The 20,984-nt window shown below is 38.4% G+C and overlaps 1 protein-coding gene across 1 annotated transcript; it reads left to right on the plus strand.

The window, feature by feature from the left end:
• The first annotated feature begins 1,711 nt into the window (after positions 1-1,711).
• On the plus strand, positions 1,712-20,729 carry LOC137298086 (pleckstrin homology domain-containing family A member 8-like). Its single transcript, XM_067830160.1, has 12 exons — positions 1,712-1,782; positions 8,240-8,356; positions 8,653-8,808; positions 9,367-9,491; positions 9,813-9,965; positions 10,574-10,611; positions 12,277-12,648; positions 14,335-14,420; positions 15,177-15,235; positions 15,776-15,906; positions 16,138-16,270; positions 18,194-20,729. The coding sequence occupies exons 1-12, from the start codon at positions 1,743-1,745 to the stop codon at positions 18,389-18,391; spliced, it is 1,608 nt and encodes a 535-aa protein (XP_067686261.1). The 5' UTR covers positions 1,712-1,742; the 3' UTR covers positions 18,392-20,729.
• Positions 20,730-20,984: the final 255 nt, after the last annotated feature.

Consider the following 20,984-nt stretch of genomic DNA (forward strand, 5'->3'; position numbering starts at 1 on the left):
AGTGTTCAGTTAAATAAGGAATGCAGAATGTCACCTCTCTCTCTCTCTCTCTCTCTCTCTCTCTCTCTCTCTCTCTCTCTCTCTCTCTCTCTCTCTCTCTCTCTCTCTCTCTCTCTCTCTCTCTCTCTCTCTCTCTCTACACTTTGTCAACTGTAAAGATTTAAGAAATACAGTTCGTTCTACCACCATGTATAGTGTAATAACGCACACTTTCGTCCTGACCTATTATATCGTTAAAGCACTCGGACACTTTAAAAAAACGTGCAAAAAAGTTCGATCACGAGGGGGCAGACTGGAATGGCGCAGCGACGTCAACACATCGTGACGTAATGCAAAAAGTGCACATTATCGTCTGACAAAGTATTGTCGGCGGCTTTGATCTTTCACCGAAGCATCTCAGAATGTTCGTTAACTTACTCTAAACAGGGATACTCTACAACTCTCTATATAGGCTCCCTGTTCTAAACAGGTATGGATCCCAACGTAGACACATGTTGTATCACAATGTCTCACTATGTCACATTTGGTTGGAGATATCTTAGTGTAGCACGACTGTCTCGTCCATATTTTCAGAATAATGTACACTTCTCCTTTGATTACATATCTGGTGAAAAGATTTTCACTTTTTTTGTCGTCGTTTGCGTTTAATCAAAATCCTGTCTTTGAATTTACCAAGAACTTAAGTTACATCGTAATATACGTAACGCAGTAGAACTGTAAGATGGTAAAAGTGTTTATCGGTTAAAGCTAAGCTAAAAATATTCATTCCCATTTTGTATGATTCCATGGTGTTTTCGCGAAAGGGAACGTTTTATTTTCATGTTTCTGTTTTTAATCTTTGATACGCTATAGATTTTGAACAGGCATCACGTGGTGTGAACAGTGTGAAATGTGCTTTACTAAGTACACATTCTTTTTTCAGATGAATTAATTGTTACTTTATTCGATGTTTGAATTAAGACAAGAACAAAAGAGTTCAATTTTCACACGGTTTATGTTTATACTACCAGTTACCCATGAACGTAAATTACTTGGGCGTTTACGGGTACATTACTTCAAACAAGTGCTACAAGTTTAATTCACATAGCTTTGTAGTTTTGGAAAATAACATTTTGTTTGACTGCATTGATTCTGTTTTTCTTCACTGGGTGGTGGTGGGGGTGTGTAGGTGGCAGGGGTTGCTGTTTCGGGGACTTGAATAGCTTTGGCGAAAGTTAGGGCGCGCAAAGAGAGCCAGGAACCAGCTTAGGAGCTAGCAGTCTGTCATGGTAGGCTGGGGTCCATCTCTTACAGACTGGTAATCTGTCCTTCGCCTACCAGTGACCGTAGTAAAGCGAGGAGCACATTCGTTAAAATGATCTGAAATAGTTAGGTAAAACGGTCGAGCAAAGTGTATTAAAAATTTAATGACCTCTCTGTCCTATTCTATGAAGCTATTTGTGCACATCAAAGTCATCACTTGCTGTACTGGAGAATGTTGGCGCAAGTTGACGACGCGCATTGGGAGACGGAAACTTGTTAAGCGTGGCCAAGCTAGAGTAGCGCAACTAAGATATGAAACCTGTCTGTTTTGGTCATCGAATGTTATAAAATCTATAAATTTTATCATACTCATGTTATTATGCACTCTGTAGACAATTCAAATTTTACCAACTTAAATTCATATGCCAAATCTGCAAAAAATGCAGGATACGAAACAGAGCATTATGATTAGCTTTACATGTTGACGTTTGACAACAAATATGGAAGGTGTGTTATGGAAGTGGACAAATTATTTATCGGGTAAGAAAACGAGACGTGTTCGCTCATTTTAAATCTTTCGCTTTTCTCTGAACCAATGACATCTCTATCACAAACAACCAGTTTTTCTTTTTTTTCTGTTTCTTCAACGAGACGCGAATATATTTTCCTAAATATCCCCGTGTGACTGTCAAATCCTGATTTCGGGTTTTACTTTTTAAGCCGGTTTTGTGCGACAGTCTTCAATATTAATAAACGTTTATTTTTGTCTGTCGCTAAAATGTAAGTATTTGCTCCTCAGTGTGCACGTAAACTGACAAGCGTTCCCCGACAAAACTTGAAAAGACTATGAAATGCTGTCCACTCGCGACAGGTTAAAATCGTGCAGGCTCCACTGATCTCGGGTTGATGTTATACAGTTAGTAGCTTTTCTGTAGTAATAACAGTGTTATTGAATTTCTGTTAACCAAGCATCATGTGTTTGCTTGACCAAACAGAGCAGTGGCTGCCTGATAACTTACTTAATCAACAAAACTGGTTGTCAAACTGTAAAATACTGTCAGTGCTTCAAATTAGAGAGCAGACAAATTTCATGTGGTTGTTATGCAACTTCTATTCTCACATTAGAGATTATGTTAAATGGGAACTAATCAAAAGGGCCGATGAAAAAGGTCAAAATGACTGAGGTGTAAGTCAAATGGGCTGTGACAAAAAGTCACAGAGCCTTATTCCTACTGATATAGGCCGAACAGAGAAAAAGTGTAGAAAAGTTTTATATTATTTATTGACACATACAGCATAAACATAATATCATCAAAACATGAGTAAAATTGTAATAGCATGGTAGTGTGCAAGCATGTAGCCAAGTTTTCATGTAATGGCACCACATGTAGTTAATAATGTACTTAATTAACACAAGTTCTTTACAAAAATAATTCATGCAAGTTCATTCGTTCATGATGTATCAGACTTGGGGTGGACAGGGTAGGACATGAAGAATCTTTCGAATGACTTCGACATTTTAATTGTCCCATCCACAAACCATTGCAGTGCCATAGATAACTGAGCTAGTTGCCGGTCAGTAGCAAACAAGATGAAGCCTTAAACAAGTTTTGTGTTGCAGTTTTCTTCAGCTATAATAACAAGGATGATTCATCTAATTAAGAATCAGTTCAATTTGTTAACATCTCCAAATAATATTGTCAGGAAAGTGCTGTAGATTTAGAGATTTAACAGGCATGAAATTGTACATAATAAATCTTTGCATCTTAAAAAAAAAAATAAAACCATCTCCAAATAACAATTAAGTAACTTCAGTTAACTGCTTCAGGAATCAATCAGTAGGAGGTACTACTCACCTGAGCTCTTACTTGGTCTGAAACAAGTTTGCCTGCCTCTGTTGTGTGACTGGTTATGTTCAACAAACTTGTAACAACAAACATTCCCATGTTTTAATTAGATTTGGATTAAAAACTTACAAAACACAAGCATCCCATACGAATTAGTCATTACACTGAGTCAAGAAGAATCATGTTCAAAGTTCAGTTAAAATCATAACAAACCAAACACTATTTACACTATTTTACTATGTCATTTATTAAATTTCTATTTTTCAGCCTTTTTGACTTTTCATTTTGACAAATTTGACTTTTAACCTTGGCCCTTTTGACTTTTTTTCCGTCCCTTTTGATTTCAGCTCTGTTTTATAAGATTCAACTTTGTATGCAGATTCATGTCTCATTATGTTTTTCTCCAATTATGTTTACACAGTCTGTGAAAATGACGTTTGTGAGTCAGTAAGTGAGATTAGTTTTACACTGCACTCAGCAATATCCCGATATGGCGACAGTCTGTAAGTCTGGACTTGACAATTAAGTTATCAACAACATGTGCATCGATCTACTCAACTGGGATACAATGACAAGTGTCAGCCAAGTCAAGCATGCAATAGTATCTACAGCAAAGCGTTGCATCTAATATTCTATCCATTCCTCATTATTATGCCAAAATGTAAATGCCATTTAAAGATGTTATGCAGATAGTTTTCTGCGTTACCTAAAGAAAATACATAGTGTGATTCAAGTTGTGTGTCATAGCTTTCTTGATGCTCCAAAGAAAAGTTTAAAAAATGATAGGGTAGTGCAATCTGACCAGTTTATCCGATACACTGATTGAAAACCAGTATTTTGACATGTATTCGGAAAACCTCATAGCACTCGGAAATTTTGGGATATTTCTGTTTTTCACACAAACAGCCATGTCGTTGTAAAGTGGTGACCCCCAACAACAAACAATTTATTGTGGTGCCAAATACTAGGGCAGAGGTGTCTTTCTTGGAAAACAGGATATTTTTTTTCCCAATTTCTGTTTTTAAATGAAGGATGGTTATTGCTGTAATAAAACCCTCATCATTCCTTTATGTTTGAATAGGAATATGTGTAAACCATCCTGATATTTGATATCTTGGAAGTATTATGTTTTTGTTTAGGTTTTCTTTTTTCCCTGTTTTTTTTTTGCAACTGATGTTATCTAGAAATGTTGAATGGTAAAATGTGTACATGTTGTCTCTGTTCAGTTGTATAGGGATACTCTCTAAACATGGAAAATACTTACTAAAAATAATAGTGATATCAAGGAGCCCTAAAATGCCTCAAATTTTATTATGCAAAAGTGCAATTATAAAATCAGACAGTAATAAAGGTACTTTTGGAAAAACTTACTCACAGTTTGCAAGTACTGCAGTCAGTATTCAGTTAACATGTTAAAGTCATGTTTCCTATCTGATAGGTCCCAGCTGTAAACTTGGTTATAGTGGCAACATGAACATGATGAAATGCTCACTGAAGACTAGGAAACTTATTGATACAACAGTGAGTGAATTAACAGTGAGTGAATTAATAGCTCACATGGTATACATGTCACAAGGTTATGGTAATTTCTTCGTTGATGTCATTGTTACTTCTTATTATGGTATTATTGAAATCATAAAATCATTAGTAGAATACAACAGTGGTAATGGTACATGTGCAGTGAATATAGAATATGTTATCACAAATGGATTTATCACTTACGAAGGAAAATAGAAGGTTATCAGTTTCTGTTGATAACACTGAAAATGCTGACATCAGTATCCTGGATGTTGCTAGCATTAACAGGGCTCATTCTCTGAGTCAATGACTTAACATGGTTTCATGTAAAGAACAGAAACACAAACATCAAATTTATCAGGGCAAGTGATTTTACAGAATACACTAGCAATATTGAAGCTATTTCCACATCTAACATTCCATTTATGCAACCTCTACTATGTTTTGCAACAATGATTCACCATCATTATTCAAATAACAGAAATATTAATTATATCCAGGGATTTATCTAGACATGTGTAGAGGCCTATATTCAGGCCTAAGTTTGTAGTAAACATGGTATGTGCCTGTAAACATTTCCAAATTGTTATCATTAAATTTCTAGTTTATGTCATATAACTGCCTTTTGTTGAGGTGACTTACATTACATTGATAACAAGCATGAAGCTTTTACATTTTCAGTGCAAGTGTACGATCCATATTTATTTTCAGAAAATGTTATTTTTGTACTAACAAATGTTAATGTTTCAACAAACAGATTTCTTGTCTTCTTGCCAAGGCACATTGTTGGGAATTTTGATAAACCCATGGCAATTCAAACTTGTTATATTTAATCATGTTCATAAATCGAACTAAAACACAGATTTGTCATGATATTTGAATGATGGATCAGACAAATTTGGGTAAATCTATGCATACAGACAACCAATAACAATCATAAATGACAAAACACATTTCCTGAACATGAGTTATCCTTTTGTTCATGCTACCCCTATAATTCTCAATTATGTTTTTGACCCTTGAAGATCCAGAAGACTGCTTCCATATAGCTGGAATATTGCTAAGTGTGGTGTAAAAGTAAACTCACTCACTCACACACTTACTTCTTTTTCAGAAGAAGTCCTCCTTGGGGTACATATATAGCATTAAAATGTCCATTTTAAAATGCCTACGACAGTTGTAACAATATTGAATAAATATTTTACAAAACAAAAACTCGTTTTTGTTTTGTGAGACCACCTCTACAGGGCCCCTACCTGGGCCCCTTAACAGCCAAGAGCAGGTAACTCCTGCCGTGTACCTCGCACCTCACTTTTCATACTGTCGTCATACGAGACAGACGTCCACAGACAACTCTCAAGTACTGTCAAGCTTACGGCTAGTTATGAGTGAGAAGACTTCTAACTCTGTATGTATGGTTCCTTTTTTACACAAATGCGCTATTAGGAATTCATATGTCAGACCTTTACATTCAACTTTGGGTCCCTTTGCTTGCCTTGGTATGTTTTAGTGTATAGTATCCTTTATGGCTTCTCTACTTAGGCGCATTTGGCTATTCGTACAGATACGTATAATAGCTTTTATTTTTACAGTTAATTTTCGCCCGCGTGTTTTAATTTTTCTGTAAAATTATGTGTGCTTGGTGGATTTACGGACCTTGCTACTATCATAGCTTGGTTCTGTTTTTTCCAGTTTAAAGGATGCTCAACATGCAGCGCCATGCTGCCCCCCCAAGATTCACACACGTCTTGTCTCAGGTGCCTCGCTGAGGACGCACATGCGTCGAGGAGATCATGGGGGATGGGGTGGGTGGGGTGGTGGTGTGTGTGTCGGGGGGGGCCAAGAGAAGCTTCTTTTTCGCTCGGCGAGTCACCGAGGCAGGTACCGGAGAGTATAGCTACTGTCCTGCCTCAGGTGGTCATTGCCATGGTGACGCCCGACCCCACGGAGTTTCAGCTTCGGGGCGAGGCGTTCACTCCGACGAAGGTGGCGGATACCCAGCTCCGCATCATCCCGTCAATTCTAGCCGATGTTATCAACCCTCTCCTGTCAGGATCCCGATCTCGCTTCGATTTACCGGAGCTTGTTCGGAGATACCTAAGGGGAGATCTTGGCATTTATAACCCTCCTGTTTTGGACGACTGCATTTATGCGTCGGTCGCCCTGGGGGTTCATCTGGTAGCTCGCTAGCCTCATCGAGGCAGGGTCGGAGGCTACCACCCTTTACATCTAATGCGACTGCCCTCAAATCCGCCTATAGGTCATTCGAGGAGCAGTACCGCAACGCTGCACAATGCCTCAAGGTCACTATCCATGCTGCATACACTTCAGTGCTACAGCGCCAGCTGGTAGACAGTGAGGGGGGCGAGGGGGAGTCTGCCCCCTCGACCGTAGCGCAGCAGCTTACGGAGGTGCAGTCTCATTTGGCACGGGACTCAATTAGGTCCTCGGCATGCCAGATGATGTCTGCTGTTATGGCCCTCCGTATGCTGTGGCTCTCTGTGGCACGTTAGTCGCCTGCCACGCAGCAGGCTCTTCTCGCGTTGCCGTACCGGATGGGTTCTACCCTGTTTTCGGGAGCGGTGACGGTAGTTCGGGAGGCCGCGGAAGCTGTCTCCACCTTTAAGGATTCTAAACCCTTGTTGGAGCAGCCACACTCGTCTCGTACACGGCCCTCGACCCTTGCCTTGGTGTTTCCTTCGGTTCCAGCCAAGGACACTACCAAGTGGGCGCAGCCTTTACAGGTGCCCAAGGGCAAGCGAATGGGTAAAGGTAAGGGCAGAGGAAGGGGAAGTCGCTACCGGCTTCCTAGTAGTTTCTCCTCTGGTGCCCTTATTGACCCCGAATCAAGCAGTCGGAGTAGTGCTGATGTCAGGAATTCACTGCGTTTTACCACATATCCCTGTGGGTGGCCGCCTTTCTCTCTTCCTACCGGAATGGAAAAAGGTCACATCCAATCCCTGGGTCCTATCCACACTCAGGGACGGCCACTTACCACAGTGGAAGCGAGACCTCTCTTTTCCGGAATCCGTTGCACGCCAGTGCCAGCTGTTCCGGAGAAAGCCGAGGTGCTCAGCGCCGAGGTCCAGTTGTTACTGGTCAATGCGGCCATCGAGGTGGTTCCGAGGGGACAGGAACAGGAGGGATTTTATTCTAAATCTAAAAGGTCTGAACAACTGTCGAAGGCATTTTAAAATGGACATTTTAATGCTATGTATGTACCCCAAGGAGGACATTCTTCAAAGAATTCATAACCTCTACAGGTTTGTATAAATTTATTAGTTTATCAAGTTAGCTCTTTTTATTTGTTGTTTAAATTTAATAACGCTCTCAGCAGTATTCCTTACATATGAGGACAGCCTGTATTTAATCAGGTCCAGACCAGACAATGAAATGATGGACATTACAAGCATCAGTTAACTGGGATATGATGATATTCATCAATCAAGTCAATGACATTAGGACCTCCTAGTCCCATTAGTTACCTCTTATGACAAGCATGGGTTGCTAGCAACCCTTTTTAATCTGGATCTTTGCATCTCTTATTACATTAGCTTAGAGGCAGCAATCAATGATGAAAACATACATCGCTTTCGCTGATGCAGTGTCATGACTGCTGCCGTATTTTTCAGGTTGGCAACCTCGTTGGTTTGTCCTGGACAATGGTGTTCTGTCTTATTACAAATCACAAGAGGATGTCAACAATGGATGTAAAGGTTCGATCAAGATGACTGTTTGTGACATAGTTGGTGAGTTGATTTTTAGCATGTTCAAAAACTTCAGTATTTGATTGAAATTTATGCAAGTTGGCAAACACCATAAGTATCTGAAGTTAAAATTTGCATATTGGGTAGTGAAGGCATGGCTGGATGCCTTTGACATGGAGCTAATTACAAGTAAAAATATTTCCCTGTTATTATCTGTTCATGATTTTTTTTTTTAGTCTAAACGTGTACTGGCCCTAAGTATAGACACCAGCTTTCATCTCTCGTCATTTCATTCTTGACCACAGTCTTGTCACTAAGATGGGAATAAATGCTTTCAGTCCATCCAACTGATGCTGCCAGACTGGACTTAATCATTCATGGAGAACAACACTACTATGTGAAGGCCGCTACAACCAAAGAGAGACAGGAATGGCTCGTTGCTCTGGGCAGTGCCAAGGCCATGCTGAACAACAGTGGACGAGCTGCAGATTCAAGTAACTTTAATGTTATGCATGAGGTGTAACTACTGTAGGCACCATTACTGATCCAATGATCATTGGATTGTCTGGTCAAGACTTGATTATTTACGGATCGGTGCCACATAGCTGGAATATTGCTGAGTTCTGCATAAAACTAAAGTCATTCACCCTTTATTGATCCTCATCTGCAGAATCAGATAGTTAGAAGCAGTCTAGAAATAGAAGTTTAATAATACTGATGTGTGGGAAAAGATGTAGCTGTTAAGAATGCGCACTTAATATGCAGGTGTGGTGACATTTGTTCAGACTATCAACAATGTCAATGGCAGGTTGATTTATTAAGAACCGACATGAGTATAAAAGAAGAAATACTACTGATGTAACAATACACTGTGTTGAAATAATGAGTAAGGATATCACAAATGATATATAATCATTTAAATGTGTTAGTGCAAAAAGACTTATCACATCACAACAGGGATTGAACTTACTAGCAAAATGACAAATTCTGAAACATGGTTTGGATTTCATTACAGTCTTTGAAGTTGTAAAGCCAGCAAATTCATGTTCCAGTTGATGAAGTATCCCCTGGCAGTCTTCGCTCTAAGAAGTCCGAACTGCGTCTGTACTGTGACCTTCTCATGCAGCAGGTGCACTCTGTCAAACAAGCCGTAAAGACTGACCAGACAGATACTCAGGTGAGCTATCTCCTGTCTACTATTTCAAACAAGCAGTAAAGACTGACCAGACAGATACTCAGGTGAGCTATCTCCTGTCTACTATTTCAAACAAGCAGTAAAGACTGACCAGACAGATACTCAGGTGAGCTATCTCCTGTCTGCTATTTCAAACAAGCAGTAAAAACTGACCAGCCAGATACTCAGATGAGCTATCTCCTGTCTGCTATTTCAAACAAGCTGTAAAGACTGACCAGACAGATACTGTTATCTAATGGAAGTTCTATCATCAGAGATTGACAGGTTATTGCTTAAAATATTTTTTTCTTTCTTTGTTTCAAGAAACTTGATGAAGCTACTTCTCTACTGACGGCCACCTGTGACACATTTATCCAGACACTAGAAGACTGCATGCAACTCGCAAAGCATGTCTCTAGCCCTGGGCCGACAGATCTTAGTCCTTCTCCATCCTCACCCACACGCACAAACCGAAAGGTATAGACATTCTACATGATGATATTATTTGTCACAGTGCTATTCTTATCACTTTGCTCCAATGGCTATTCAGCTGTATTCATGATCTTTGCTATTACATTGATTATCTTGAACTTACTTGGGGATTTGTTCTCACACACTCTCTCACTAAGTGTTCTTTTTTTAACTCTAAGCAGCTTTGAATCAAAGTCACCTGTACCACTGCTTTACGATACACTTTTGCTGAAGTCGCTGGGTTAGAATTGGTCTTTAGCAACCAATGCTTGTTGTAAGCTGCAACTAACAGAATCCATTGGTCAGGGTCTCTGACTTGGTTGGCATGACATCGTATCCCAGTTGCATATATTGATGCTCGTGCTGTCAATCACTGGATTATTTGATCCAGGCTGAAGTATTTACAGACTGCTACCATATAGCTTGAATAATGCTGAGTGCAGCTTTAAACAATAGAATATACAAATTGTCAGTCCAGAGGTGAAAGTGGAGTGACTCAGTCAGTAGCAATGGCTGTTTATGATGGGTAGTATGATGTCATTTGGGAGAATTCTCAGTTATAACATGTCACCGTGATAGTGGATGTCTTAATGAAGTGACATTTGTTCTTCTAGGGATCAAGGAATGTTTCGAGGTCCAACTCTGTTGAAAAGTAAGTGTCTGAATTATGTTTGATATAATATTAGATCTTTCATTTTTTCTGAGTTAAATGTGAAATACATTTTGTGTTGACCCCCACAATGTTGTCTGCAGCATACTAGTAAAGTAAGGATTTCAAAATCAAATGGTCTGTCCTAATAAGCTCTTGTATAAACTTATCTTATCTTATTGGATATTTATATAGCGCACATATCCATGCAACTATTGCTTGCTCAAGGCGCTGGTATTTGTTTTCCCCTCAATCACTGGATGTCCATCTCAGCGTCACATAGTATTGTCAATCTCAACTCCCTGGGGAGTATACAACTCTTGCTGTCACTAGGTACACCAAGTTTATTGTGGCTGTGTCATCCTATCAAAGTACCCATTCACAGCTGGGTGGACTGGGACACATAGTCACAGTACTTTGTCTACATGCAGTTTACTGCATGTTGCTGTACCCACAACTAGCTGTATGCACGCATTCATGTGGCCACCATCTGGTCATATACCAACGGATTTGTGGGTTCTTTTAAGTGCATGGGGTTATGTACTAAACACTGGGGGTTGTGAGAACACAGTGAGGGTCTGCACTCAAAGTTGACTCCATGGTTTTTACACCCTGTCACAGGTGGGCTCAATCCCAACACCTCAACCTTGCTGGATCACTAGCCTGGCACTCTAGCTTGCCCACCACGCCCCTGTAGTTGCTATATTTCAAATTTCTGCATAAGATCTGTCCGTGCGGGTATTCTTTAAAGAAACTGGTCTCTGATAGTAACTTACTTCTTGTATGTGTTGTTAAAGCCTGGGGTTCACAGTACAGTGTAGCTCCTGGATGAGATCAGTGTTCATGCTGTCAACATGACACTGTGGTATGTTGTGCTAAGATTCAAGTATCTACAAGATGCTTTATTATGCATGTATGTGATATTTAACTTATCCACATTACCAACAATGCAATGCCCACCCATAATCCCATATCTCCCAGTCACAACCAAAGAGCACACTTCCGTCAAAGAATTCAACAAAACGACTACCATGGAGTATCATGTGACCCAAACTGCACACAACACTCCTGTTACAAGATACTCATCACTGAGTATACCCTGTACAGCATTAACTTTGCCATAGTCATGTCCTATATGTACGGAATTTGCTCTGTTACGACTTCTGAATTTTGTGAGGTTAGATTGCCATGTGCATGATTTGGGAATGTGAAACAGTCCTGTGCAGCTTGAATCATGTAATCCTTAGGTCACATGACCTTTAGAAGTCTTTTGAATTTCAGTAATGACAAAGTAGCCTGTGTATGACTGGCAACTTCTTTGATGTTTTGATATTGATCCTTTTATTGTTATCAACCTTATATGCCTGATAATGGTTTATGAGTTATAACATACATGTCTGTACGAGTATTAAGGAAGTCGTAATCCATAAGTGCTAATTTGTCATGTAAAGTTTAGTGGGAGGTCTGTTTAGATGATTCATTTATGGAAGTGTTCTCTCTGATATCCCAGTTGGAAGTATGGTTTGGTTCTAAAGTAAGAGATTGCATTATGTGTTATGTGGGATAAGGGACTGTTCATAATTTCTGGCTGGGAGTGATTTTTATGGAGTCACATGTACAGTGTGAATGAGAGGTATACACCATTTAATTATCATTTGTCTGTCTCAGGTCAGTACATCCCAAATTGTCTCCAATGAACTCTTATGATGGTGTCACACCTTTACGACCTCGTACAAGACCAAGATCTGGTTCAGAAAGTTCCTTCTCTGAGTCCGAGCTCACCAACGGAACAGTTCGACCACGCTCAATCACTTCAGACTCTAATGTGATATATGAAGTAGAACCTGTCAGGGAGGAGTCCGGGGATGGTGCTGACAAATCAGAGAAGTCTGTTGGTGTGAGTGACAGTTCAGATACCCAACCAAAGCCAGTGTTATCACTGAAGCATAAAGCAAACTCTGAAGAACATGATGGCTTGGAGGATTTTAAGGATGCAATTGACAGCAAGATACCAACATTTTTCTCAGTAATGAAACCAAGGTATTTAGTATATTCCGTGCATGTATTGCATCAACTGTACTGATCCATGAAGGTTCTGGGGTAGAACACACCTTCAGCAACCCATGCTTGCCATAAAAGGCGACTATGCTTGTCGCAAGAGGCGACTAACGGGATCCAGTGGTCAGGCTCGCTGACTTGGTTGACACATGTCATTGGTTCCCAGTTGCGCAGATCAATGCATATGTTGTTGATCACGGAATTGTCTGGTCCAGACTCGATTATTTACAGACTGCCGCCTTATAGCTGAAATATTGCTGAGTGCATCGTAAAACTAAACTCACTCACTCACTCAACTGTACTAACATACATCTCAAGACTGCTCATGTCCTCCTGGGACTCGGGAGTGTGGAGTAGACTAATGGTTAAAGTGTCAGCTAGTCATGCTTGTCAAGACCATGGTTCGATTCCCGTCATGGGTACAATGTGTGAAGCACATTTTTCATATTCCCTCCTTCATATTGCTAAAAGCAACAAAAAACATACTCACCCTGTCTTCTTCTTCAATCTTGGTTGGATTGCCTAGTGTTAACAATAATTAATGAGTATTAATATTTACAGACACATAGCGATTACTATCACAGATGTGTATAGCTTAAATATAGTAATGTAATCTAAAACACTATAGAGGACAATACAATATATAACAGGCTACAGATTGCCAACTGAAAGTAGATCACCATTATAGGGACCATGGGGACTTACAGTACTTTTGCTACATACACGAACTAATAATAATTAAGACTTTGGCATGTAGCTTATACACATCCTGTTTTCATCTTTACAATCTGGAATCCTAGCAGTACGTTTGGGTTGTTTGTCTTTCCAAAGATCTATCTTCCTAGGTACAATGTAAGCATTTATTGTTTTTTGCCCCCATTTTGAGATATTACTAGCAGTATCAGGGTAAAACTAAACTCACACAACAAATTAAAAACCATGAAAACACTTCCTCTGTAATTAGATCCTGGTTGCATGTTGGTTTCATTTTACATCAGTTTGTCATAAATAACTGTTATCAGTAACATATGTTTGTACCGTATATTACTGTGTATGAGCCGAACCCTAAAATCAGTGTCAAAATGGTTTCGTGCATGGTAACTTTTTCTGTGACCATTCTCTGAAAATGGTAGCCATGGTTGTACATATGAATCCTTTCTTTGCACACCTCCCTTGTAACAAATACTGAACTGTGTCAGTATTGTGATGATATTTTGTTGAACAACTTTTTTATTTCTAAGACATAAATTCTGGAAAAACCTCACGAAGTTGGTCTGATGTTTTGATTATGATCAGCATTGCATTGAGTCTTTAAAGTTTATTATTTTTTTAAGTTAAATTGCAATTCATCGGTCCACTTTAGAGCCAAACACACTGTATACGTTCTAGTGTCATTGTACTCAGACTGTATGGGTCAATCATCAACAACTTGTCTTGTCCAGACTTAATTATTAATACAATGTATGCATCTCAAGAGAAATTAATGCCACTCATTTCTTTCCTATTGCTATAGTTTAGTCTCTCACAACGATGAAAACAGAAGTAATATCATTTAGTAGTATCAAGGTGTTCCTCAAATTCATTGTCTCCCTTCAACAAATACAACTTCAATCCTTTATTGACTTCATCGTATATCATTTTGTTATATTCAGTTCTTTTTATTTTTAGTGTCACTGATATAAGAGTTTTACCAAATAACGGAGTTCCTGTGGAACCATTCCTGGGAGCATGCAGATCCATTGTGCCTATATTTGGTAAGACAGAAATGTGTTTGCGCTTATTACTAGCATGATGAATACTTGTAGGTAGTAAATATCTTTGATTCATTGATGATGGTGCTTTGTATATGACAACGACGTACATGGTCAACAAGGGAGCAGTTCAGTTATTCAGTGAAGGATAACCATCCTTGTTCCTGAAATTTGGGACATATCTCCTCTACAGCAAGTAATAGAACTTACATGTTGAAATGCTCAAAGAGACTCCATAATCTTCAGTGTGTCTTATGACATCATTAAGGTAATTTCTGCCTTTGTGCATGGACTGTAATTAAATGAGCTTACTGAATTTTACTACCCAATGTGTCTTTAGATAGAGCCTGTTGCATAACATGCTGCACCTTGATAAACACTTTGGCTTCTTATATTATTTGCAAGGAGACTTCCTAATACCATAGATTAGTTAAATTTACATTTAGAGATTAAGTAGTCATGCACAAATTTATTTCAAATTTTATTGTATCCAAAACTATTTCAAAATACTTATACTGAAATTATTATGTCTCATAGTTGTATGCAGATGGACCATACAAGATTCCCTAATACGTGTTGATTCATCTTTTAAGTTTGTCATGTTTCTGTTTGGAGGGTGTTTAACACAATAAATATGATACCAAATATAATAATATTAAAATCTGTATTTATGTAATGTGCTGCTGTTTAACCTATAAATAAATTATTGGCATGTTTTAATTTAAAAACACTTCTATGGTTCATTGTATCTTTTTGCAGATAAATTAAATGGGACTGCTTTTGCTCCTGTAAAGATGGACTTTGCTGGAAACATTAGGGTGAGTCATTCCTAACTTGTGCCTTGGCCAGCCTTTTCAAACTGTGTAATGTATATATCACAATATACTCATTCATCCTCCCCTAACTGATGAGTATATTATTGTAATGTCACAAACAACAAACACTGTTAAATACATGCAGCATGCTTGCATGCAACATCTCTTTGCACATATGTCTTGTCAGTTGTTTTCATCAATAAGCTGCCAAATGTTTTTTAACTGGTCGACCTTTCTCTGGATGTGACCTATGTGGAATTTTCTGCATTCTCTGTAGTGTCATCACATGTCAGCTTGGAGATATTACATTTGGCAAGTGAACACCATTCACAATCACAACTGACATGTCAACTTTCATTTTTAATCAAATCTAAGGTTTTCAGTGAATGGTATTTTGTAAAACTTGGTATCCTGTTTCTTTCAACCGGATCTCAAATCCTAACTAAACATGCACTTATCTAGCTTGGACAGCTTTCATTGCACTTCATCTGACTATATGTTTGTTACTAATTCTTCAATAACATGTAAGACTTTTCCTTCCAGAAAATTCAGCAAAAGTATTCTACCAACTCAGACAGCTTTGCAACACTCCAAGATATGGTGGTTTATGAAGTCAAAGCCAAACAACACACAAACTCAAACTCCGCTACAGTAGCAATACTCTGGCTCAAACGGTATGTATGTGCATATCACTGCCATTAAAATGGAATATTGCTGAGTGCAACTTTAAACAACTAACAAACAAAACAAGCAGTTATTGCATTGTGTTTCATCGGGCTTGAATTTATCCTGGAATCAGAGACACTGTATCATAAAGAAATAATTGCATTGTGTTTCATCGGGCTTGAATTTATCCTGGAATCAGAGACACTGCATCATAAAGAAATAATTGTATTGTATTTCAGAGGGCTTGAATTTATCTTGGAGTTCATGCGTGAAGTGTGCTCAGGTCAGCTAGACCTTACAGTGTGTGCAAGCAATGCCTATTCCCGCAGTCTAAAACCTTTCCATGGATGGGTTGTGAGGGGCGTGTTTGCTGTAAGTAAACTGTTTGATGGTTATATACTTCACATATTATCTTACCTCACACATGGATGTTGCTTTCTGATTGGCTAAGCTCTATTCTATTATTTTCAATGTACCCCACTTACAGGCGATGTATTATTTTCAATTTACAGCGCTGGGAATTCCGAAATCTTCTGGTGCTTCATGGTAGTACTTTTTTATCTCGAATAACATTGAATCATGCATCAAGCACGGAAATTACCGATTGAAAATCGATGTAAGGGAGATAACTCTAAATCTGTTTACCGTGTGTCGTCTGCAAAATGGCGATTTGCCTCACATTCAACCGAGGAGCTTCAAACAGATCGAAATTAAACTTGGGTGTTCCGTAAGATAAATACGTTGTTCACTGGCCCCTCAGGGTCCATGGGCTCATGTACCCTCAAGGTTTGTTTATGTGTGTACAGATTAGATTCATTGACTCATTGACTTGGTTGACACATTTTATTGTATTCCATTTGTGTAGATCACTGTTCCTGCATTTAATCACTAGATTGTGTGGTCCAGACTCAGGTTTTCACAGATCGCCCAATGTAGCTATACAATTGCTGAGTACAGCATTAAATGACAACCAAACCAGTTAACTGTGAGCATTTGTATGAGCGACAGCTTCCTTCATGTTTGTCTCATTGATTTGTTCATTATCCCCCCGCCTCGTCCGTCTGTCCGTCCGTAATCGTTTTGTTTCCGGAGCATAACTCAGAATCTGTTCAATATTTTTAGACCAAACTTGATAGATATAATAATCCCAACCTATAGCCTTGTTTGCAGAGTTTTGGGCATTTTTATTTTTTTTGTTTTTCCATGGAACATTTTGGTGTTAGTCTAATGATGGGATGGGCTTCATTTCCGAAGCAGAACTCAAAACCATTCCATATTTTTCTGCAAAACTTGGTAGATATATCAGTCAGAACCTAAAGTGGTGCCTTTTGCTATTTACAGGTTTTTGTGATTTCTTATTTTCTCGGTTTCCATGGAAACATTTTGGACTTAGTCTCAAAAGTGAGAGGTGTGTTTCGTTTTCAGAGCACAACTCAAAAACCGTTCAATATTTTTCCGCAAAGCTTGGTAGATTTATCAGTCAGAACCTTAAGTGGTGCCTTTTGCTAGATACAGGTTTTTGTGATCTAATATTTTCTCGGTTTCCATTGAAATGTTTCGGACATAGTCTCAAAATGGAGGGATGGGTTTCGTTTCCGGAGCCCAACTCAAAAACTTTTAAATATCTTTCTGCAAAACTGGGCAGATACGTAGGGGAGGCCCTAAAGTGGTGCCTTCTGCTATTTACAGATTTTTGTGATGTATCATTTTCCCAGTTTCCATGGAAACAATACAGACTTAGTCTCAAAATGGAGGGAAGGGCTTCGTTTCCAGATCACAACTAGAAAACTACTTCAGTATCTTACAGAAAAACTTGGCAGATATTTGATATCTTTCAACAGATCTTGGCAGATATAAGAGACAGATCTTGAAGTGGTGCCTTTTTCTGTTTACAGATATATGGCATTTATATTTTTTATGACTTCCACGGAAACGATTCAAACTTAATCTAAGAAAACATCAAGTAACTGTCAGATGATCTGTCCTTTCAAATATGTGTGAGCCAGGGCGATATGTCATCTTCTGACGACTCTTGTTTTGAGGTGCAGATGATTCTGTGGCCCTTATCAAGCACATTCTCTCTCCAACTTTTAAAATCATGATCAAACAATTTGCTGTGACTGCTAAATAGCTGAAGAATAATGCCCTGTTGAGTATGATGCAGGCACTGATCTACGATTTGAAAAAGGTGGCATGGTGTATTTTGCTTTTACCTCAGTGAAACTGTGTATATTAATAATCAACTTTCTGCTCAGTGTATTTTGAATTTTGTATCAGATATTCTTGATCTGTCAGGTTGCAGTGAAAGCGCTACCATACCGTGATGTGTTCTTGTCTCAACTGGCAGAGGTAGAGTGTGACACAGAGAGCTCCAGTTACCAACACTCCCTCAGTGAAGACTGCGAGGTCTTCATCCGTTCCCTCAGCTTTCTAACCCGAATCATCACTGATTTCTACGTCAGTCACGATCTTGACTCTGCTGAACAAGTTTGATACGCAAACCACAGGAAACTGGCCGATTTCTTCACCACTCGTAGGCCATGTTTGATATGAGCTGGAGCAATGTAAAAATAAGGCTGTGAAGCTTACCAGTTAACTCCCTTGAATTTGAGCTTGCACTGAAGCAGTGTGTCAGTAATAATTGTATTCTCTCATTCATTGTTTAGACTTTCAATTTTGATGATGCAACAAAACATTGATGATCATGTTGTATTTCAGCATGCCTGTTTTCATTTGCCTTTCAACAATTCTTTGGGTCTCATGACGTAGATCAAACAGAAGAACAAGTATATGGTGTTTTGGACTATTCTATTATCTGTGTAATCTGTATCCTAATCAGAGACTAAGTTTTGACATTCACTACATTGTACATATACACTCTTTTCAACAAGACGGGTTATAGATGTTAAATTGCCTACTTTTTGCCCATCTTTTACTACAGTTTATTTCATATACTCATGGAAACAAATAAAGGAACACATGAATGTGCAAGTTTTCCTTTATTGTTTTCCAGCTTTCTTCACAAGGCATGTGTAGCACTGTGAGTGAAGTTCTGGAAATAGATAAAGGAACCATTATGTTTCAGACAATAAGTAGTTGTGATTTCTTTGTGATGTATGAAAATATGAAGATCTGGGTTAAAATTGATCTTCAGTGACCCAAGCTTGTCGTAAGAGGCGACTTACAGGATCAGGTGGTCAGACTTGCTGACTTGGTTGACACACATCATTGGTTCCCAAATTGCGTAGATCACTGTTCATGCCGTTGATCTTTGGATTGTCTGGTCCAGACTCGATTATTTACAGACTGCAGCCATTTAGCTGGAATATTGCTTATTGTGGCATAAAACTAAACTCACTCGCTCATGTATGGAAGTAAGTATCACAGAAGTAGGGAGATCATCTGTTGTGATCATCTGTTGTGATCATCCATTGGTGCTTGTAATCTTCTCTACATCTACCTAATTCATTGACTGCCTCTTGTGTATGCTCGAGGTATCACTTCTGGTCGTATTTGCCACTTTGTTTCCGACAGGAGACGATTACATTTTTTACATTTTGCCGACATGTGAAACTTAAAATGTCACTGATGTAGCTACGAGATAACACATAGTGGCAAACTGGGCCAGACATTGACACTACTAGTATACTCATGGTGTCTGTCAACGTGTTAAGGACTTATTTTTTATTATAATTATAAATAAGAAATTATGATCATTTTACCCTTTGTACATCAGGATAATTATGCTTATCATAGTGTTACCACTGTAAGTGTTAACGTAATTATACTGTAGTCATCCTGCAGTAAAAGGGACCAAAATAAGGAAGTGATATTGAACAAAATATTGGGCAGCAAATCTCTCTATATATATATATGTTTCCAGCTCATATTCGATTATTGATTCATGTGTGAAAACTTAATTATTTGAGTCTGATATCTGATAACCTATTTTATGATGACAAGAGAAATATTTATAAGAGGATGGTCATTTGATATTGTCAAGGGTGATCTTGAAAGGTATTTATTTTGCAAATTTGACTGCCTGTAATAATTTGACTTTCAGGAGAAACATAATGACATATATCAAAGGTCTGATGTAATAGTCACAAGAGTTTGTTCATTATGAGAGTCACAAGTGTCTCTGTATGAGATAAGTCACAAACCAGCAACTGCCAGTGTTCATTCATTTGGCACTTATATTATTTTTATTATTATTATTCCCATCTCATAGTTTTTACCTGGCACATCAGTGGTGCATTCTGTCTTGTAGGACATAGTCAGTCCATGTTCTCAGTTTGTTCTCATAGGCTGGTGCATCTAGTGCTGAGGCATGTCCCAAAACAGTCTGTGCTTTGTGCTGTCTTGACACTGTCTGCTTTGTTGAGATAAGACTGTATGTTCTGCCATGACAGTCTCACCTTTATCTTGTCATGCATGCTTTGTGCTGTCATGACAATCTTAGGTTTGTTTTGTCATGACAATCTCTGCTTTGTTCTGTCATGACATTTTTTTTTCTTCTGTCACTTGACAGTTCAGCTTTGTGTTATCATTTGAGCGACTGTATGTGTTCTGTTATATGACAGTCCATTGTTGAAACTGTCAAATGGTAGTCAGTGCTTTCTTTTGTCACATGACTTACTGTATTTTTGTCCTGCACATGTTCATGTTTACTGTGAGCTGTTATTTGGGTTCAAACTTAGCAATAATGAGCCAGATTTTATTTCCCCAAGAAAATTTGATTCAGAGCATGCAAGATACATGATAAACAGTTATTCATTTAACATTTGAACAATCTGTTCCAAAATAGAAAATATAGAAAAATGAAAGAAAATATAGAAAATGACATAACTTTTAGACTAGACTAAAAGCTTGAAAGGTTATTTTTGTTATAATAAATAGAACTTTAAGGGTTTATATGTGTATGGTATATTTTGGGGTGTGTGAATAACTTGATGTATATATTTTGCAGATAATGCCAGTAACTGTTCTTTAATGATATGAATAATATGAATAGCATGCACACTGAGAGGAAAACATTACATGAAAAATAATATATACATAGTTATATGTACTGGAAGTTGATATG

This window comes from Haliotis asinina, chromosome 10, assembly GCF_037392515.1.
Source record: "Haliotis asinina isolate JCU_RB_2024 chromosome 10, JCU_Hal_asi_v2, whole genome shotgun sequence".
In the NCBI taxonomy this organism is placed as follows: Eukaryota; Metazoa; Mollusca; class Gastropoda; order Lepetellida; family Haliotidae; genus Haliotis; species Haliotis asinina.

What these genes read in the sequence shown, in the direction of transcription:
- LOC137298086 (XM_067830160.1), top strand. Translation starts at nt 1,743, where the DNA reads ATGGAAGGTGTGTTATGGAAGTGGACAAATTATTTATCGG. An exon ending in GTGGACAAATTATTTATCGG is followed by an intron (nt 1,783 to 8,239) that starts GTAAGAAAACGA and finishes CGTATTTTTCAG; the next exon opens with GTTGGCAACCTCGTTGGTTT. An exon ending in GACTGTTTGTGACATAGTTG is followed by an intron (nt 8,357 to 8,652) that starts GTGAGTTGATTT and finishes AAATGCTTTCAG; the next exon opens with TCCATCCAACTGATGCTGCC.